The sequence below is a fragment of the Drosophila mauritiana genome, chromosome 2R (genome assembly GCF_004382145.1).
Source record: "Drosophila mauritiana strain mau12 chromosome 2R, ASM438214v1, whole genome shotgun sequence".
Lineage (NCBI taxonomy): Eukaryota > Metazoa > Arthropoda > Insecta > Diptera > Drosophilidae > Drosophila > Drosophila mauritiana.
This window is the reverse complement of record NC_046668.1, coordinates 10,147,814-10,169,666: the sequence shown is the minus strand read 5'-3', so window position 1 is coordinate 10,169,666 and position 21,853 is coordinate 10,147,814. Positions and strand designations below refer to the sequence as shown.

The window sequence follows — 21,853 nt, the reverse complement described above, 5'->3', positions numbered from 1 at the left end:
AAGGAGTCCATTTTTTGCAAGCAACGACATAAAATATGATAGGCATGGGGTTTAATAAAATATGATGTATGGCAAGTATATGAGTAAAGCTAAAAGCAAGCTAATGGACAAATTCTAATTGTTAGATTAATTTATTTTTTTAAATATAAAAGTAGCTTCTTGAAATGACTTGCCTTTGAAATTTCCATTTACATAAGTCCCACTTAACTTGATCTGTTCAACTAGAACCCATTTAAAATTGAGAAAAACTGTGCCATTAAAATATTTAAAGACTTTAACCTACTTTTAACGGGGCGTTAAATACCTGAACGAGAAGAACAAAAAGAAAAGTAATAGAAAATAGAAATAGAATGTGAAAAAACTGAAAACTTATCTTAGAACACAATGAGCCACTGACGAGCCAAACACCAATGATTGTGTGCACAAGGCACCTACTAAGTGGACTGCCGGCAAAAACTGGCTTCGCAAAAGGTGCCAAAAGCCAAGTTCTGCCAACTGCCAACTACCAATTGCAATGGGGAAGGTCAGTTTGCGGTTAATTACCGAACCAAACTGTTGGACCCACATTTAGGCGAATGGTATATTTTGAAACACCCGCGATCTGTCATCAGATATTCATAGGAATAGTAAAGGAACTAAAATGGCATTCAAAATGACAAGTATTATTAGAAGATTAGCTTGATTTATAAATACTCTTAAAATCATATAATCATATAATCATAAAATCATATGTACGTATTGACTTCTGGTATTCGAAGATAATACCAAATCATACTTATAATACTTAGATCAAACTATACTTCCTTTAAATTCGTATAATGAAATAAAGAACTACCCTTTTTTAAATCCTTTCTCCCGCGAATAAAATTTCTTTCAGTGCATCTACAGATTCTACATCCAAGTCGAAGTTGAAGGCGACGTCGAAGTTAAAGTTAATGTCGAGGTGGGAGCAACAGTTAGCATTCCGTCAGTGCAAGTGGCACAGCAACAGATGGCCAAGTGTCTGGGCTAACTGTTTACCGGCGTTTTTACGATGGTCAAGTACTGATGGTGAGGGGCAGTTTGGTTGGGTGGTGGGAGGGAGGCGTAAATGTGGGAGGGCGTGGCCAAACATTGACAAATCATCTTGACACCTTCAGAGCGTAATAAAAATGGGTTACGGACATGATTTGCAATGCAATAAACTTAATTGAGTGCGCGTCAGATTTTAATTTTAACCCGTACCCCCGAACCGAAACCGGTTGCTCTTCCCACTCTCGCAATTATCGGAATTCCCACCCATCCGAACGGATCCAATCGTATCGGATCGGATCGTATATAGAATGCACAAAAAATGTCCACAACTGTTTCTCGAATAAAGGCAAAAGAACGAGCTGGTTCTAAGGCGCGAAGTCGTAAAACGTTTTTTGATGCCGTCATGGTTCCCTTTCGATATTTGCTTTAACGATGCCATTAAAATCGCCGACATTGTCGTCGCTATATAGAAGACAGATTCGTTTTTTCGAATTTAGTTATTGCATTATAAAAAATCGTGTTAAGATTTAAATGGCGCCAAATTGTTAATAAGCGCGTCGCATATATTTTTGGTCATCATTAACGAAGCATTTGTGACTTTAGTGGCTTGCTATAAATATCATCATAATAGCTATAAATCGAAACGGATTTTACGATACGAAGTGCTTAAGTTTATTGGCAAAAAACCTGCTTTGGTCGATGGTCTCTTACCTTAAAAAAAGATTTCTGTATAAAGGACAATCATTTTCTATAATCATTTTATTATAGACATCAACCATATCTACCTTTACATTAATTTCATAATCTTGTAGGTCATCAAGTTTTAGCAAATCATTTTCTCTAATATCAATGAGCTGCAACAGGTGCAACTTTTCCTATATTCATAGGCATTTAATTTGCAACAATTAAATTAAGATGCAAACTAATCCCACGTAATTGCCGCCCGTCGTCAAAGTTGGCTTAATCCCCGCGTAAGCTGCACTTGAAAAATGGTTAAAAAATCAACATGAATATGAATGTCTCTGAAAGTGGTGAAGGGTACGGAGTTGGCCAGATGCGCCGGCATTTCCGTCACTTAAGCCATGGCTTAAAATGTTTCTTCATTAGAATAAGTGTCATAAAAATAAACGCATAAAAACATCTCACCGATAGCTGGCCGTAAGCGGATCTAATCATTTTCCCATAAACAGCCGGCGATGCTCAACTAAAATCTGCTTAAATTTCACCTGACACGCTAATTTGGCCAATAAACATTCGACAACAAAAAGCTTGGCTGAGAATAAAAAATGTAACCACAAAATTCGAATGAAATTTCGAGGGCGCCTAGCCGAAAATACCCTAACAACATTTTTGTATACAAGAAAGTAATAAAATATATATACAATGTATACAAATACATATATCCACCGACATTCCTAACCGACTTTGCTCATGTTGTTCTTGCACTTGGACTTGGGCCATAAGTTTAACTCAAAACCAGTGAGCTATTTGCTTTTGAGTTATTTTGACGCCAAACCGAGACGTATTCTAATGCAAATTTTGAGTTTTATTTGTTTGGGTGTTTGATATTTCCACTTCCTTCCCCTCCAACCAAAAAAAAAAACCTGCTCATCCAGCCTGGGAAGGTGTAACATTTAAATGCCGGACAAAGCTTCAAGCTGATGGGATGGGTGGGTCTGGTCAATTATTTAAGTTTCTGAAAAAATGTATGCTGAAACGTGTTGTGGGAATAATTATCGGGGAAAAAGTTCCGTGATAATGCCAAGCCATAGGCAATAAATAAATACAAGATAATTGTACTACATAAATAATAGAAGTAGTTCTAAGTACAGATACTTTAATCCTTTGTTTTGGTGTAAGTTGTATTAAAAACTCAAGCATTTATTTTATATGTTCTAAATTCCATTAGCTAATCATAGCTAAATCACAAATAGAAGATTCTCGATTCCAACGACTAGCCTTGAATTGAAAACCCATATCGTCAATGTCAAATTCCCCAGCTTGAAAACCCAAGATTCTATCATCATCATCCACTGATGAAACCCAAGCCGTGAGAGCATCTCGATAGCCGCGAAGACAGATCACAGAGCGCCTTAGAAAAGTGGCAAGTGCTTTGCGTATTTAAATTTATTGCCTAACAAATTTATTTTTTGTTAAACAAATTTATAAATTATTGCTGCGAGAGTATAATAAAATTTCATTAGCGGCATTTGCCGACTCCGTATATGTGAATATCGGTCTAAGGCGTTGGCGTGCCGCGTTTCGTTGTGAGCATTTACGATTTTTTATTTATTTTTGTATATTTTTTAAATTTTCGCTTAGGGGCGCGATCACAGACACGCGGCGCCAGTTGGCCAAGAGAGATCTTTGTTTTGGCCAGAGCTGTCCGGCTGGACGGAGATTGGCCAGCTAGGTGGACACCTCAAGCGCGACTCGTTGATAAATCCGATGCGAGGCCTGAAAAGCTAGCCGAATTTGCATGTGTCGCTGCGACACAGAAATCGCTGGTTAATTAATTTCAGACACGCCATACATCTCGGGTACTTTGCATAAATTAATATATGAAATCTGTATTTATGATTTATGCGGTGTCAACATGGCCCGAACATCTATCAAATAGTTTCCACCGATCGCTGGAGATCGCAGCACAAAAGAAGATGTGATGGAAATATTCGAAAATCGCCCACGCGTTTTGCACGCGACTTTGTGGCGACTTTGGCCGCCACATTATTTATTGTTATCCGAGCAGATTGAGGTCAGGCAGTCAGGAGATTTACACATTGTCACATTGTTGTAGATTCTTATCAATTGTTACACGATTTTCGAATTATGTTTTGATATTTTCCAGTTGATTTTTTTTACGATTTGCTGGAATGCGCATTATGAATAGCCAAATTGGGTGACCACAAAAATGTTGCCATAGATGTTTCCGGATTGCGAGATGATCTTGGGGAAACATTTTCACAGACCAGAGATGATAAGGGGAAAAACACGTACATCATGTCTTGTATATAAATCTATAAATCTATGTAATACAAGGTAACAAAATACTTACCTCAGTGACTTTCACAGACTGACAAATAGCCAAGTAATGATTATTGGATATATATCCTAGAAACCCCCTACAATTTTCCAAATAAATACCGCATGTTTGTATTGTACTATATGTGTTTCATATTTATTATTTTGAATTCGTATCGTTTCATCGTCATTCGCAAATTGCTCATTGTAATTACTATTATGGTTATTGTTTGTCAGCAGCCCACCATCGTTATGATTCTGATTATTGTTAACAACATTAATATTTTCGTTAGGGTTTTCAATATTAGGTTGTTGCTGCTGCTGCTGCTGTTGCTGCACTTGTTGCTGTTGCAACCTGAGGCCACGAAGAAGTTTCTTTAGAATCAGCTCTCCGTGCTCCTCGTCGTTCGGATAGCTATCGTCGATTATATTATTAGCATCAATATGATTGCGATTCTGCACTACAGTTTCGGTAGTAACTGTCTCTGTCTCACCTTCGGGGTTCGCTGTTGTCTCAACTTGGCTTTCAGCTGAGGCAAGTTCAATTCGATCGGTTAATTGCTTAAGATTATTGTCAATATTCTGATTGAACGCGCTGTGGCTATGGCTATGGCTATGGCTATTTGGACTATCGAACTTAGTGCTATCGTCTAAACTACTAGAATCAGTCGTGCTACTTTTAGTATTCAAATTATAATGCTCGTTACTGTACAAGTAGTTGTAGTTTTTTGGCAAGGCAGGTATTGCATGATTAACACTAACGCTACTACTATCAATTAGTTGCTTTACGTTTACGTTTAGGTCTAGATCTAAGTTTAAGTTACTATTAACATAGGGTTTTGAGTATTCGTTTTGTGGGTGCTGCTCATCCTGCTGCTGCAATCGCTGCGAGGGCAGCTCAACCAGTTGCATATCAGCATCGGGCGGACTGCCGCTGCTGCTGCCGCCGCCCCTTGTTGCGCCCGCACCTGTTGCGCCCGCACCAGCACCTGTTGCTCCCGCCGAGCGTTTTCGCCTGTCCCGCTTGCGACGACTGGCAGCCATGATGGCCACCAAATTGAAGGCGCTGGGTGCCAGCGATGCGGCCGTGGCGGTCAGAGCCGTCGAGGTGGCCGTCGACGAGGAGGAGGAGGAGGAGGAGGCCGAGGAGGTGGCCTTGGGCAGATGCTCCACCCGCTCGCGTTCCCGCTCCTTTTCGCCCGCCTCGCGCTGCTCGCGCTCCCACAACTGGCGCTGCAACTTGTGCTGCTGCCGCTCCAAGCGGCGACGTCTGCGCCGCTCCATGATGGTGGCATTGTTGTGATGATGACGCACCACCAGGTTTTTGGGCTGCGGCTGGGCCATAACACCCATTGTGCCGTGCTGCCGCTGGCGACGGCGCTGTTGCTGCTGCAGTTGCAGCTGCCGCTTCTTTTGTTGCAACCTGTGGCGGCGATTGAGCTTGCGATTTCTCTGCAGGATCACCTGTTGCTGCTGCAGATCCAACTCATTATTGTTACTGCTGTTGTTGTTGTTGTTGCTATTGGCTTGGTTGTAGGACTTAAGGCTATTACTGTTGTGTCTGCTGATTTTGTCAGGGATATTGCTGTTGCTACTATTGCTATTAATACTTGTTGGGCGACGCGATTTGGAACGCGTCCGTTTTGTGACCGCCACTGGGCTAGCTGGTGTGGTTGTTGTGGTTGTTGTTGTGGTGGTACTGGGTGGTGGTGTTGTCGTTGTTGTGGTTGATGTAGTTGTTGTTGTCGTCGTGGTGGTGGTGGTGGTGCTACTGCTCAGCACTTCAGCCAAATGTAAATTGAATTTCTCCTCATTCAAAGGAAAGAAAAACAGTATGGCCTTCTTCATCACTTTCGGTTTGGAAAAATCATTCAAGCCAATGGGCTTGAAATTTCCCTTGAAACCCACACGCAGCACTGGATTGTAGGCGCTACTAAAGTTCTGATTGCCCATGAAGATTCCCTCCTTAAAGTGGCACTCCTTTGTGGCGTTTCTCTATAGAATAAAAAAAGAAGGGAAAGAGAACTTAGTAAGGACTTAAAACAAAACACCCATATCTTTAAGAGGGAAATAAGTAGTATAACTAGCTCAAAAATGGAAATATAATCAAGCAAGATTTTCAGATAAGCTAAACAGCTTAATAAGGCACATTTTAAATATGTAATTTATTATTAACTATTATCATAGAAACCACTTGAGCTTTTAAAGTTTCGATTTTAAATTTAAGTGACTATAACAATTGGTTAAAACTCACCTTTCCAACCAGTCTGCCGTGATGGAAGCACAGATAGTAGTCTACATCCGCCGAATATATGGTAATTTTGAAATCCGGACTGAACACATCGTTGACAGCTTCCATATTGAAGTATTCTATAAGGAACGAGATAGGACAAAATCCGAAATTTAATTAATTATTGGCAAACAAACGTGCGGTGGCTATTGTGTAAATATTTAATGGAACTGGAACTGGAACCACTCGAAGCGCCTACAGATAACCCAATTAATTGAAAGGTTTTTGATAAAGTTATGAAGGGGCTTTTGATTAGAATGAAACTGTGTGCCTTTTCAGTGGAAGACTTGATGAAATCAATGGATGGATCGCCCCAGTCAATTACCGGCACTGAGTCGTTGAACTCTCACTGGGCGAAAGGGTTTAACCCTGAAATTGAGCTAGGTCTGATAATTCCGATCGAATTGGCTGGTGTTAGGCTTTGGACTCGGATCTTCGGGAAAGACCTTCGAAGACCCAGCAAATCGATCAAATTGCCCCAGTAGCGCCTGCTGCCCGATAAGATAAAATACCGTGCTGACAATTTAGTTTCCGTTTCATTGGATTGGGATTTCGTTTATGCCCAACGGCTGTGGATCGCTGAAAATCCCTTGGACTTTTGCATATACATATGTGACGCAAGGCGGCGCCTGATCTTGTCACTTTCGCTCAGTCATCAACCCACAATGAATGCTCCTGAACTTCAGAGCTGCGGAGGCTTGGAAACCGCAGCAAATGAATTCCGAATAAATTAAGAGCGGCCGGACACAAAAAAAACAAATACGAAACCGCAATGGGCGCCGTTCGGCGCGGTTCATAACATCAATCAAATATTAAATTACCAATAATTTAATTAAGCACACAGCATGCACAGCCACAGACGAAGATCCAGACGCAGACAGGGCTCACAATACATATGGTACAGGCGAAATTGGCTAGCTTTGACTATTTTAAATGGTACTATGCGGAAATGTGTGCGTCAATAGTCAATTAAATTAAACAAAAAAAAATTATAATATATAGGCCTATAAAATCATTTTTTTTATTTTACTTTAAGCATTGGTTCACTTTAAGGGGACCAGACTTTATCCGCAAACATACGCATCTATAGAAGTACTTGTACAAATGCCAATTTAATTTAAATGCCAATGGTAATTGATGAACGCGAGACGCATGAGTAAGAGCCGTCCCAGTTCACATTCAGTTCGGAATATTTAAGTGATATATTTTATATTTAAGTAATACTTACGATATGTCCGCAGTATGTTCTCGGCGGTCACTTTGCCGTGCGAATTGATGTGCAGCGCAAGTTCGCTGTGTTTGCTCAATGTTAAAACATTCTTCGCGGCGCTTGCTGACCACGCAATAGCAGCCACAAAAGTCTGCAAAAAAAGAAGGAGAAAAGGATGGTACCTCGATTAATGGACGATTCATCTGCATTACAGCCACATCTGGCCACTAATCCTGCACCGGAGTAACCCTTTTTGGTCCATAAATTTCCATTAATACGATGAGCTTTTTACTACACCGCCCCGCACATGCGACACACAATTTTTATGGTCAAAGTTGGGCCCGCTGGCCAACTTGGCCATTATGGCGGTGTTATGGTAGTCCAGGTAATTGGTTTCTCAATGGGATATGTTGTTCTAAGCTTTGACATTCTGCAGATACGGGTAGTTCGTTCCCATGCATTTAAATTAGAGAAAATGTCCCATTACGAAATTTAATTGCTTGGAATTTGCAAGAATGATTGTGGGGAATCAGCATCTGCATGTGATTTGAACGCATTTCCATGGCTCGAAGAACCTTTTGGAAATCACCTGACACAAGACAAGCTCCAGAATTATATATTTCACCACCTGACACGTTTGTGTCTCATGTCCACCATAATTGGCACGTTTTCGACCTTTGGACCACCGAATTTCGACCCACTGCTCGTATGATATCACAATTATTCTAAGATAATGAAATATGCAAATCGGCCAAACGAGCCAGACATATGACATTTAAAGTGTGGCGAGTGCAAATCGAGTATTTATCGGAGCTTAAATCGGACCATCCCCATACATCATGTCGTTTATAAGGTCTGCCCACCACACGGCACCACCAGCGACCAGGAACCATTACTAGCTATTTATGGGGGAATGGCCAAAAATAACGCTGGACTTCAGCATGGGGCTTAGTAGGACTTTTGGGTGGGTAAGCGATGGGTTTGTGGATACAATCCAAAACAAATTGACCTAAGCACTGAGATCGACGCGTGCCGATCGATTTATCGGGGCTTAAGCAATCGTTTTGGGTTGAGCAAGTGGTTGACATGCCTCATATTCTCCATCATCGAGTTGACACAATGTCAGTTTTTTTTGGATAGATGGATGGAAGGAGAGCAAGGCCTTCTGTTTGCACTTCTCAAAAAAAAAAATTAAGAGGGAAAAAACTGAGAATGCCGTGCGACCTTTTCAATAGTTCAATGACGTTCCCCCCGCCGTGTATGTGTAACAATCATAATCATAATAATAATAATTATTATTTTTTATGGGCCGCCTCAAGTGGAGAGACCCCACAAAACCGAGAGCCACTCCAATGTACACACGCTTCCCATATCAAAACTCCGAATTGCTTCGCCCCCACTCCGATTTCGATTACACACACTCAATCTCTCGAACGAATAAAAATATTTTGACATTTCTCAAGATAATTATTCAGAGTGTGTTGAAAGCAACACAGCTTTCGATTGAGATTGAAGATATCCAGATGGTTTTTGGCCATCCAATAGCCAAAACTGGATCAAGGCTTTTGCCCGAACTATTCTAGGAAAATACTAAGCTATGCTAGTTTGGAGAAATCCCCTGCGAAAGTTATTCATAACCCATAAATTTGCTAAGATATACAGGTCGTAAAAATTCAAATCGCAGTAGTCACAGTGGGACAAAAACTCACCATCAGTATAATATAAGTCCTGACATTGGGCATGAACTTGTGGAACCTGCAAGTAGGCGAAAAATAAACGAAATGAGTATCAGAGTTCAATAGTATTCACAATAAAATTACGCTAGCCACTATAAATAAAGAGTTGAGTGTGATTCAAAGGAAAAACATTTGCATAAATCTTACAGATTATTATTAATGATTATTATTGCTTTTATTGATTTGTTTTCAACTTTATTCGTTTTGTTTTGTATTGTTTTTTTTTCCGAGACGAACTTCCGTCTTAAACAACAATTAAGTCATTTTACGGCCGATCGTGATATCTCTAAAAATGTAAAAAATGTATTTAAATAAAAAATGCGGCACGTATCCATCGGATTTCCATGGAGAGCCCTTCCAGTGCCTCTGGCTCAATGTCACACCAGCACAAGTGACCACAAGTGGCCACTCGGAAAACGCCAGAGGAAAATGTGCTTTTTTTTTTCCCCTGTTTTTTGTTTCATTTTTATCGATTCAGCCGAACAAGTCTTGCCATATTTTGTTGTACTTTCCGCACTGCATATTTCGTTTCACGACCAACTAATCCCCGGGCCCAAAAGGTCATTGATTTCAGCTTAGCACTGAACTGAACTGAACTACAAAAATGCAAAAAAAAAAAAGTTTAAAAAAGCACCGAACAAGAACAGAACTCAAGAACCAGAAGGGTAGTTTCTTAAGACGAAGGTCTCTCTGTTCTGCGCTTGAAAAGTGAAAACGCAAAGAATCGAGCTCGAGAAATCAATATATGCAACGAACGAGAGTCAAAAGTTAAAACTGCCCCAGGAGGAGGCGACTTGGCGAGGGCCCTTAGTGCCAAATCCAAATCCCTAACCCTCTCAGTGGGCAGTCCCGAAAAAAAATTGAAAATAAAGCCAAAAGCAGCTCTGCCAAATCAAATGCCTGGTGGCGTGCGATTTTTATCATTTTTCAATTTCACAGCAGACAATAAAGTTCATTTGAAATGTGCAAACGCAAACACACACGGGCATTCTCAATGAAATTTCACAATGCCCGTCGAAGGAGCACAATATTTTTCAAACGCTTTTTTTTTTTTTTTTTTTTTTTTTTTGCGATGGTGCTTGTCTGGCAATTAAGTCGACCTGAAGCTCTTGCAATTTATGCTTAGCTGGATTTCTAAGTAAATTATTGCATGGCTTTTCCGCGACCGCTGGCAGATCAATAGCAGAAGCTTACGAAATTCCAGTTAGCTTAGGTAGTTAGACAAAAAAGAAAAGCCTTTTTTTTTTGAGGCCTGGCAACCGCAGAACATAAAAACCGAAAACTGAAATTGAAACCGATACCAAAACTTCAAAAGTTCAGAAGTTCTCTAAGACCAGACAAAAGGACCCCAAACGCATGAACCGCGGCTTTACAGAGAGAAAAACGAATTGCCAAACTGATCCAATAATATCCAATAATGACAATAGCTATAGATAACTTGTGAAATCAAAAATGGCAAATCATTTTCTATATTTAGCTCTAGATTGCTATTTATGTTTATTTAGATAACTTGTCGCTAGTAAATTTCAGTCCGCTTTTGGTTAATGAAATGGTATTGCAAGTGATGAAATAGTGAGCACTTAATGTATGCTGTGAATTTTAAATATTTTCTAGTTGAAGTTTCTGTGAATTAACTAAGTATTTTTCCCCGTGCATCGTCGGTTCCCATGTATGTAACTCGATATCGCTTCTATGGCCAGTCGCCTCTGTCTCTGCTTCACTTTTGTTCGCTTCTGCGACTCATAATTACCTTATTTGGTATGCAGACAGGAGCCCAGAACGGAGCCAGTAAGGGTCTCTTCGCTGGTGGAGTCCCCAGTTTCCTTGGTCTGGCTTACGCAATGTCGAAGAGCCCCGCACCTCGGGATAGTGTGCCCTGAATACTCAATAGCAATAGTTTTCGATTGAGAGTTTTCCTTTCGCTACGTGCTCACATTTTTCCATTTCTTTTATTTTTTGCTTGGACCACCACGAACGTCGTGGAGCTTTCATTCACAAAGTCTCGAAATCGAAACAGTGGAACCTCCTTTCGTAATACCATCGACGTCACAGCGACCACATTCGACATGTGCAATCTAATCGCCGGCGACATTTTCAGGCCTTTAATTAGTTTGTCCACTCGATTGTACGGGGCTTTTGGCCACCGGCGGTATACTTATAAATCTGGTAACTAAAATTAAAATTAAACTCCAAGTGCTTCGTTGCGATCGCATCGATCGATAATATGCTAAGCAGCGGGTCTCTTTATTTTCCATTCGATTGGAATCGAATGCAAACTAGTTTGGGCCTCGAATCTCCGACTCTCGAGAACGGGGCACGTGTTGGCATCTAGACTTTAACACTTGTTGCTTCCAGCTCACTTATAGCCGCATAATTGTTCGTATACACATATATACGAAATACATATGGCATCTGCGGAATGCGCAGCCGATTAGATTAGGCCATAAAGTGTATTTGGACACAAAAATGAATTGGCACAAAGATTCGCCAGATAGTCGGCGAGGAAAGTGATAGGCATTGTACTCTGATTGCGGGCACGTGTTGTGGGTAATCCATCGTGTAATTATGCTCCTGATTTTCCCACTTGCCCTCCTGCCACGTGTTATGGTGTGAAATTTTATGCTGTCAATTGTGCGAATGATTTCGATTGCAATGACGGTGGGTACAATCATGATTACGATGATGATGATGATGGAGGGCACCCTCTGTTTCATTTTTTGTGCAGTTTTTTATTTGGTTCGGTGTGCCCGGTTGCCCGGCTGCACTTAATGCAATTTTTTCCTTTGTTTTAAGGGTTGGCTCGAACGGGGAACTGGCTGTTACTTAATACTCTTACATCATCCACCTTGCGCTTTTCGCCGAGCAACCCTAAGCCTCATCCCTCGGTAACCCCTCGAAATCCCTCGAACCCCGCCGATTTCTCCGGCTGCAACTGCAACTTTTACGTGTTTGCCCTGTCCCACGACTTAATGAAGTTCCAACTGGAAGGGATGTATACGAAACGTACTTTGTGCCACGAGTACTCAACTGACTCCCGACAGTTGCCAGTTTTGTGTTGCCATTGTTTTTGCAGCAGGGCGCCGAGCTGGTGGGCATTATTTGAAAATATTTATATATGTATGTGCAAGGAATGTGCACAGCAGCGACTGCAGTTGCAACTGCAACAGGCAGTGGGATTGGATCGGATTCAGTTTCGGATTGGGAATGTGAAGTATGCATTTCAATGCGACATGAGATGTAGAACAATATGCAAATCAAGAAAGACAAAAAAAAGTGTGGCAGGAAATGGCAAAACGCTCAATGCCATTATAAGTAATTTCCATTACTTGCAAAACTTCTAAAAAATTTAAGAAACACAATCTTTAAGCTTTAGGTAATTCCAGCACACTTTCTTGGCCCCTTTCCAGACCACTTTAATTAAGAGCTAAGACTTGAGATTGCGCGCAGCATGCCAAAAACTTTGCATACTTTTGGCACCAAGAGTGCTCTTTCCCATTCATCTCGGTTATTTCCTCCGCGTCCCCCAAAAACCCCTTGAACTTGGTAGCCACCAAAGCAACGCCCCAAATATAATAGAGCAGGGAGCACCACCACCACCATCAGACCACCGGAGCACTGGGTATGGGAACGGGAATCCGTGAGAGTTCAGTGTACCCCAGCGATAAGCTAATGTTGTTTTCAGACTGTTCAGTAGATATATATAGGAGACGAATCATTTGATGTCAAGGCTGCCGGGGGCGGTGGCAGTAAAGTGCTGGAATGCTGAAAAAGTCGACGTGCCGCCACACAAATCTCGCCTCATTAGCAAGCCGCCCTCTCACCTTTGGATGCACTGAGAAAAAATGTGCTCTGTTCAGGAATTATTATTTATATATTTATATATATATTTATATATTTATATATTTGGAGAGGATCTACCACTGTGAAGAAGGCCTTACCAAATATTTATAAAAAAAGTTTAGTTGTGATAAAGTCTTCGAACTGTTAATAAACATTAATTGTTTGGCTGTTGGTTTGATTAATGGTTCGCATTGAATGCAGTATTGTATTGTTAACTTTATTAATGATTATAAACATCACGTGTTTTGCTCAGTGTGTCCACCCCCTTTTTTATCCCTATACCGACTATAATACCGCTTTATAGGGGGATATATAGGGTTGTATCTAATGCGATTTTCGCACCAGGAGGACAGCTGCACCGTCGGAGGTGATAAGCGGCTTTCGGCCATGGTGCTCTCAGCCCTTTTGATAAGTCCGGGCTACTTAAGTGGCTGCGAATATATGTACTTTGTTAGGCATTCAGCAACTTTCCCAAAGTGTCAACACCGGCCCAGACAGCGCGAAAGAGACGGGACTGGGGCCGGAGAAAGAGATGGCCAGATGGCGACGAAATCGATGAGACGATGGCGAGTTGAAGGCAAACAAAAAGGCAAGTGCATCCATTGAATTTGTCTAGGGCTGTGAGCGGGCTACTCAAATATGACACCTTTTCTGGAAGCAAATAATAATTGCCTTGCACCTGAACTAGGGGGTAAAACGCGTGTTTCGGTTTCCATTCCGGCTAAATTGCCAGCTTAAATGGCTAAGCAAATACATTTGATATGGTTTCAAAGCGGATCGGTGAATATATCGAAATCGGTTGGGGGCCTTATCATCGGCCGTTATGGTTCAATAAAAGCCAGTCTTACATTACTGTAAATATCTGATAACCGTCGATAGTCGCTTGCCAATAAATCACCTAGACAATAAACCGAAAAGATAAATCAATCGCTAAGCTGATTAGCGTTTGGGGGGATCCAAAGAAACGCCTCTGGGCGAAAATACAAAACTTTCTAATTCATCAAAAAAAAAAAACTACCATCGATGCGTTTTATCTCTGATGATTTTTCGTGGGACCTCCGAAAGTGGGTGTGTTTGTGGCTTGTTATTTTCCTTTTACGAAACACTGAGCCAACAATGACAACACCAATAAAACAACCAATGGCCAGCATTGTGGGTCAGGTGCATCGGCAATCGTGGAGCTCTGTGCAGCTGTGATGCCCAAATGCAAATATTTGGCATAAATTGAACAATTTAATCAGCCGTCCCTGTCGCTCTAAGCAAATATTTTTTTTCGTAGAGTTGTAAAAGCCCCAGCGAAACGTAGTAAAAAATCATAGAGCCCTTCGAGGGGCCAAACTTTGGGGTAGGGGGGGGCTTTGCTGATTGGCTCTTTAGAACCATACGAAAAAGCAAAACAAACTATAAACACTTGGCGGCCGCATGGTTACTTTTTTGGCGCATTGTTATTATTTTGTATATACCCATACGAGTTTATGAAGATATAGACCAGTATGTATGAACGTAGTACTCGTAGTACGCCATGGCGTATATTTTGAACGTGCTGATAAGATAGTGACGAACTCGTTTCATTCGCTTTTTTCTTTTATTTTTATTCCCAACTTGGGAAAACTTTGCTGGCGGCTCAGATGTGGCCCAGATCTTGGCCACTTAGTCACTGGCATTGAGCTGGTCATAAAGACATTAAGCCATATACTTCGGAAATCGATTGCAAATTGAATATCGGCAAGAAAGCCAATCGAGATATCTGCGGCGTGCGGTGAATTCGTTAGCTTATCGCCCAGAAAAATCCATTCCTCTCAGGTTAAGTCCTCCATAATCCCAGACAGAGTTAATCGTACAGGTGGTGGGAGTGTGTCCGGAATGTACTAACCGAATTCTCTACGCTTTTGTGTGATGATAATAAACAAATTCAGACGCGACTTGTGACGCGGCTTTGCCGTCGGCGTATTACTTATAAACTTCTGATCCCAGCTGCCAATGTGACTAATCGTTTGATATACTCTATAAGCTATATATATGCTGCTATACATCATCGCCGTGTTATCTGTATGAAATTGTAGGGCAACGAGGGACGTGCCTTTTGGGGACGTTTCCCAATGCTGATTCTCGATTTCTAGCTTTGGCGTCATTTGTTTGGAGCCTCAATTATTAAAGCCACTTTTCGCAACCCACTTTTTGTATGTATGTACATATGCAGCTTTTTCCAACCGCGCGTAACCTAATTATAAACCTGGGATGTGACATTTTTTGTTGTATTTAGCGGCTTTGGGCGCCAGCAAACTTTTGTTGGTCTGTTAATTTCCTCAAACTTTCGTACACTTAACAACCTTTTCGAATAAACCAGGAACCTGACACGTTCAATGATAATTTCATATTTTAAATAGTAATTATCAATGTCGAGCTTTGAGAATTCTAGGATATGAGTATGTATTAGAATTTACATTTACATATTTGTTCGTTGAACTTGGTGATTTTCCTACGAGTCATGATAGAAAAGAGTGCAATTAACTTGGCCAAGGTTGTCCGGCCTCCATTAACGGTAACAAATGAGGCAAGATTCGGTTTCTGGGTTTCTCGATTGCATTAATCAAAGCTGCACAAAAATATGTGCCTAGTCACAGATGTATTTATGATGTTTTGGCATTTGAGCTCGTGCCTCGTGGCCAAATCATAAATTTCAATAAAAGTCTCGAGGGTGTAGATTAATGTATACAATTCGAGGGGTTCCATTCGATGATCTTTTCCTAATGGATCTTCTTTGGGCCCAGAAAATAACGCTGCCGTTCGTGCTTATCAATCGATTTAGACCAAGCCCAAAAGTTCTGCGCTCACGGGTGTTATCTCAACGTATTTCCGTTTAATTAATAAAAGGAGAAAACGAATTCGAATTATCAAATCAAATATTGTCTATTTTTACAGGAAAACGAGACGCTTATCGTGTGTCTCTACGAAAATATTTTCGATGGGGCGTGGCACTGTTTGCCTTGTGAAATGTTGAACTCGTTTATGGTTTGGTATAAGGTGGGGATTGTGACTGAGATTAGAAACAATTACTCTGTATTAATCGGTATTAAAGGCTTTAGGTTAATGCTAACCATGCGAGTTTCGCGAATGATTTTAAACGGGGGTTGGCGCGTTTGCAATTGATTTATAACTCAGGTAAATGTCCTGATCACAGAACACGCCACAAACCCTCGAAAGTTTTTCGAAAAAGGGGTTGTACGCACACAGGAGCACCGAACGCATACACACACGAGCTGATTTATCCTGGCAGTTTGCATGTGTTGGTGCCATAACAAGTTATAAACGGCAATTATGGACCTGAACCCGAAACTGAGACTAAACCTGAAACAGCAACAGAAACCAAGACTCGGAATCAGAATCAGACTGAACTTGGTCTTTGGCACATTTCATATATCTTGTTTCGAACATATAATTGTGCTTTTTATGTGCGTTTGGAAATTGTTTTTTAAGTGAAATGGCGTTGCGCCTGATAAACAGCCCTCCGTCCATCATATATATTATTTTTATATTTGTGTGTGTGTTTGTGTGGGAATTGTGCGAAAAGTAAAGGGAGCGAAGAACACAGGTCATGGTATTTGCGGATTACTCCTTGGATTGCGTATGGTTTGCCATCGGTTTTTGGTTCGGGCATGGCGTGTTCCACTCCTTTTGCTGTGCACGTGGTTTACGAATATTCAGTATTCGAAGAAAAAATATGTTAACATGGCACATAATTTTTAAAACGAACCCAAAAGTAGAACCTTGTAGCATTAACCCCAATAATTAATACCTTAAATAGCATGCCATTTTGGTTTACTGCTTAAACCAATCAGCCCAATTTCCATAGAACGACTATGACTTTATAAATTTATCATGACTATAAAACGTTCTGAGGAACCCTCATAAACATATATACTAGACAGTCTCGTTAACATTATGTGGTTATTGGAATTTTTTAGGAACTGAAATTTTATCATTGGCAGGAATAATAACGCAAAACTTACATCGTATACTTTTGGCCGCATTGTAGCCCCCAAATTTAAGGGTATAAATTATAATCCAACATGGGTTTGTGCGTAGTATCGTCGCAAGTCTATCATTTGACTGACGAAAGAGTTTTAATTTTCTGCTGAGTTTGGTGTCCGAGCGGAAATTCAGAAATCAGAAGTTTTATAAACTGGCGTATGCATATGTGGATGTGTACGGCGAATCCGAATCTGATACTTTTGGGCAGAAAAGCAGCGTCAACAAATTTACAACTACACCGCAAAAAAATGCAATCGAATCCGGGCGTGTTGCTTGGTTTTCAGTTTTTCGTTTTTGTTTTTCGTAACTCTTGCAATTTTTGTATTTTTCCAACCGCACTTTTTGTTATGTACATGCAATATTTCGCATCGATTTGCGTATTTTATTACTTTTGATTAACAATATGTAATTGGTTGTAATAAATATATGATGATTGTATTGCACTTTTGTCAACGGCGACGCAACGACGACACGATATTATTAGTTGTATTTATTCGAATATATCTTTTGTGTATTCTCGCGTTGCACAAAATTTGATTTATTTTGCGATAGCTTTCTTATTTTTGCACTGGCACTGGGGCACTCGAAAATATATATTTCGCTTGTGTTTTTTTTTTAACTGGATTTGGGTGTGCGATTTTTAAAACAAAATCAGTATCTGTAGCCGCGCAATGCACTTTTCACCTCTGGCTAATTAATCTGGCTCGAACGCATTAGTTGCTCTCGATTGTGACTTGGAATTTTTCAAAAATATTTTCCAAGGCATTTGGTGCCTGTGTGTCTGGGACTTGGTATCCGTTGCTTCCGCTGGCAGCGATCTACAACCGACGAAAGGTGAAAAGAAACTGAATCTGAATCTGAGCGTCGTCGAACATCGAGCTATTGCGTTTGTCGTCGTCTCGAACCGAACCGCCGCCGACGCCGACAAACCCGAATCCGTGTTCGTACCGCGCTCGTTTCCGCTCGCACTCGCTCCCGCTTCGAACCGCCCCCGCCATCCGTCCCTCTCTCGCATTTACAGTTTGTCGTTATAAATTCTTCGAGGCGCAGACATGTCCATGTGGGTGATAGATGGCTCGGCGGAAAGGCTGGTCCGGAATTCCTCGCCCGCTTCTCTCACTTCCTTGCAGATCGCATGCGGCTCGACTCCAAGTCTTCCAAGTGGGCCAGTTCGTTCTCAAAGGTTTCTAGGTTCTTGGCAATCGTTCGAGTGTATTATAGGAAAAGTTTTTGGGAGCTCAAAGTATTTCAGAAGTTATCGAGATCCAATTAAGCACTTTTTATTGAATATCTTCCATATATTTCTATAAGCAATACAAAAACCCATATTATGGGCTTATTACCTAAAACAGTTTTAAAGCTAAATTTTTGTTTAATAGAAAATTTGTAAAATGCGGTTTCTTATAGTTTAAAATTTATTTAGACCACAAGCAAATCACACCTCACTTCAGTGATCATAAATAAGGAGACCGGACCAGCGTTTGTCATTCCTTGAAATGTTTGCTCCATTTAGGAAAACTGGGTCTCCCGGCCAGATAATGATCTCTGGGTGGCGTCCACCTGCTCCACTTTATTATAAAAAAAAATGCCGAAACTAGTCACCCACCCAATTCCGAATTCCATATGCTAGACGATATTGGGCAAGGTCCAGTTGGCGAGCCATTAGCAAAGTTGCCCCTGCATTTTGATATTGATCGATTAGCCAGCCAGTTGTATCAGGCAGTTTTATTGATCATGCTGTAAATCAAATTGTGTGTGTTGCCAGCGACCCAAAAACAAAGCACAAATCGTACAGCGATTAAATTAAGCAATACTTATTTTGGTAACAGAAAGCTGGAGTAAAGAGATGTAAATAAAAGGTTTATCAAGAATCGCAATAAGTCCAATCATAATGATCCAAAAGAAAAAATCTCAATTGTTTTGTTGCTCAGTTATGAGCCTGGTCATTGTGAGGTGGATATCAAAATAGTAACAGTAAGCAAATTTATTACTCTTCATGCATCTTTTGGTAAATAAGTACGTCAGCATCCCAGTGATCTGGCAGAGAATAACTCATGAAACCCACAACATTATCAAAGGGGAACTTCCCCCGAAAACGAGAACAACAGCCCGTGTGGACTTTGCTCATGTTTCAATTTCCAATTAACTCGTTACCTAGATAACTGCACAAGTTTTGTGATAGGTTCAATTAGAGACTCTTCAGGAAATATCTGGCCATGAATGAAGTGAAAATGCTTCGAAAGAAATACAGTAGCATTGCTCTCTGTTATCAAAAATACCAAAGTGATCACGAATATTCGTCGGTGTCAGCTATTTTGCTTACGACTTTTATGCTACGCCACAAATGACGCATAATTAAAGCGAAATATGAATGCTCTAGAATTGCGATGATATGCGAGAACAATGATGAAATATGATGGCAGAATAATCGAATAGGATCGGTCTATTTGTTTATGGCGCCCCATAATGGTGATGAAATTGATAAGGGGACTTAGCCAATCTTTTACATCCGATAAAATCGTTGAAATTCAGTTAACATGGTTTTTATCACAACTTTTTTATTTCCAGCTATATTTAACAGCACGAACTTGTTGCGGCTGAAACATGTTGCATGCTCTGCTAACCAAGCGGACTTTGCCAAGTACATAGCTCTGTTATTTCGCAAGCAGTTCACTTGGCACGACGGCAAGCAGTGCACGCGTAAGCCAGCTGTTATTTCAGTTCATTAACATTTATGTTCGATATCGAACTTGCCATGCAACATGATTTAGGGGTGAATTTCAATTTCTTGGAAAGTTTTTCACTTTTTCTATAATAAATTTAAAATGCCTCATATTAGAAAGATAAAATACGCAAAGTGTGATTCTTTTAAAATTTCCTTAAATAATACTCCTTTTTTAAGCGTATATTGTACATTATACCGATTGAAGAAAAACCTATATGAAAATGTTTATGAAGATAAATGAGGCGTTTTGCAAATGATAGACTAATAAAAAGAACAGAAAACGATATTTTTGAATGATAATTACAATGATATATCATCAATGACTGTGATGCGAAATTCCAAGCTTCAGTCTCAAGTGGTTAGGGAAATCGAAAATCAGACTAATTGATAAGCAGTACAGCGTGCGAAAAATACTCAAGCTGATTAAACCAAAACAATTTTATTAATTTGCAGGTCACCTCTTTGGCCGGTCAAGGTAAGTGTAAGTCATCCCACCCAGATTGTGTTTATAGAATAAAATTAAACGCAACCGCACAGGGAATTCCAAGTAGCCATAACTGCATAATCACAGATAGAATACTTATTGTGCCACTGCGGTCCTTATTTTATTTTATTTTTTTGGCCAGAAACAGCGGGACATAAAAGGCAGTGGCGCCACGTCGCGTCGCAGTGAAAAAATGGCAAACGAGAAAAATGTGTGAAATCTTCACGACTCCGGAAAACAAAGGAAACGGATTCAAATATTTATGAGGATGTCAGGTGTCCTGACAAGTCAATTTTAGGTTTTTTCCCTCTTGTTTTCTTTCAAGCAAAACGCAGTTACTCTGATTTATGAGTCTGTGGGTGTCCTTTCGAGACGAGCTCGTCATATCTGATGCAAATGTGTCACACTCACGACCCAGAGATTATTCCCCCCTTTTTTTTTTTTTGCCGAGGCGGGAGTTTAGCCACTCCAGGCGGAGGGAAAACAAAAACCCTGAGAAATATTTTAATTAAAATTCACTGCCCCAAAAAAGAGCAGAAACGAGACTACCAAAACCACAGGCAGACAGGATAAACTTAAACCTAAACCCGAACCACCGCCGCCTGATCTCAACTGATAAACGCGAAAAAACCAACAACAAGAGCGGCCCAAAGGTAAAATAAAGCCAACGGTGGGCGTTGGTAAAAAACGATCTGCAAAAAGTAAGTAAAGCACAAAAGGAGGCAACTGCGATATGTGTATGTATGGTGCCAGTATGACAAGATTGAATGCTCTTGTGCTAAATATGGTGCAATAGTATTAAAAATATTCAATACTTTTAATATTAACATTTAAATATTTTAAATATTACAAGTATATTTAAAACGCCATTTAAACCGAACAAGGATATAAAAAAGATTGAATAATTATAAATAAAAATATTTTAGAAGAAACTGTTTTTGAGATTCCACTTACCTGTTTTAAGATACAAAAAATGTTTTTTTTAGTATATGTATTTTATTTATTTTCTAAATAAATGCTTTAAATACAGTTCATAGTTTGTGAAACACCAAATTGTAGGGTATTAAAGGCATAATAATCTGCGCGTTCCAAGGAACTGTAAGCGATTGTCTCTGGACGTGAAGAGAGTTAACCTTTCAACGCCGATGGTGTTGCTGATGGGCTAAGGTTGCTGGACACTGAAAGTGAAGCTCCGCAGGATAACAAATGATCAATCGATGGAACTCTCTTTCGAAGCTCGAGGTTCCCCCAATTTACCGCTTGGCATATCAGCTTTATTGTCTCCGAGTTTGTTTGCCTTCGTGTGCAGCAAATTCAATTAAACCAGCAATTCACAATGAATTTTGTATTTTGTTTTCGGAAAGGGAACCCGTTTTTAATTACCGAAAAGAAGCACCCGTATTTGGTGTTTCTCGGTAGTGGCCAACTGTCGAATCGAATTGGTCACTAACAAGAGTTGCGTTAATGAAAATGTAGACAACCCCCTTTTCCCACCAATTTT

At 40.4% G+C, this 21,853-nt stretch overlaps 1 protein-coding gene across 1 annotated transcript; it reads right to left on the bottom strand.

The window, feature by feature from the left end:
* Nucleotides 1-4,125: 4,125 nt before the first annotated feature.
* Nucleotides 4,126-17,981, bottom strand: LOC117137032 (putative uncharacterized protein DDB_G0271606). Its single transcript, XM_033298237.1, has 5 exons — nt 17,122-17,981; nt 9,245-9,290; nt 7,554-7,686; nt 6,290-6,405; nt 4,126-6,030 (listed from the first exon to the last, which is right to left on the bottom strand). Coding segments are annotated over exons 1-5 (2,202 nt in total). The 5' UTR covers nt 17,124-17,981.
* Nucleotides 17,982-21,853: the final 3,872 nt, after the last annotated feature.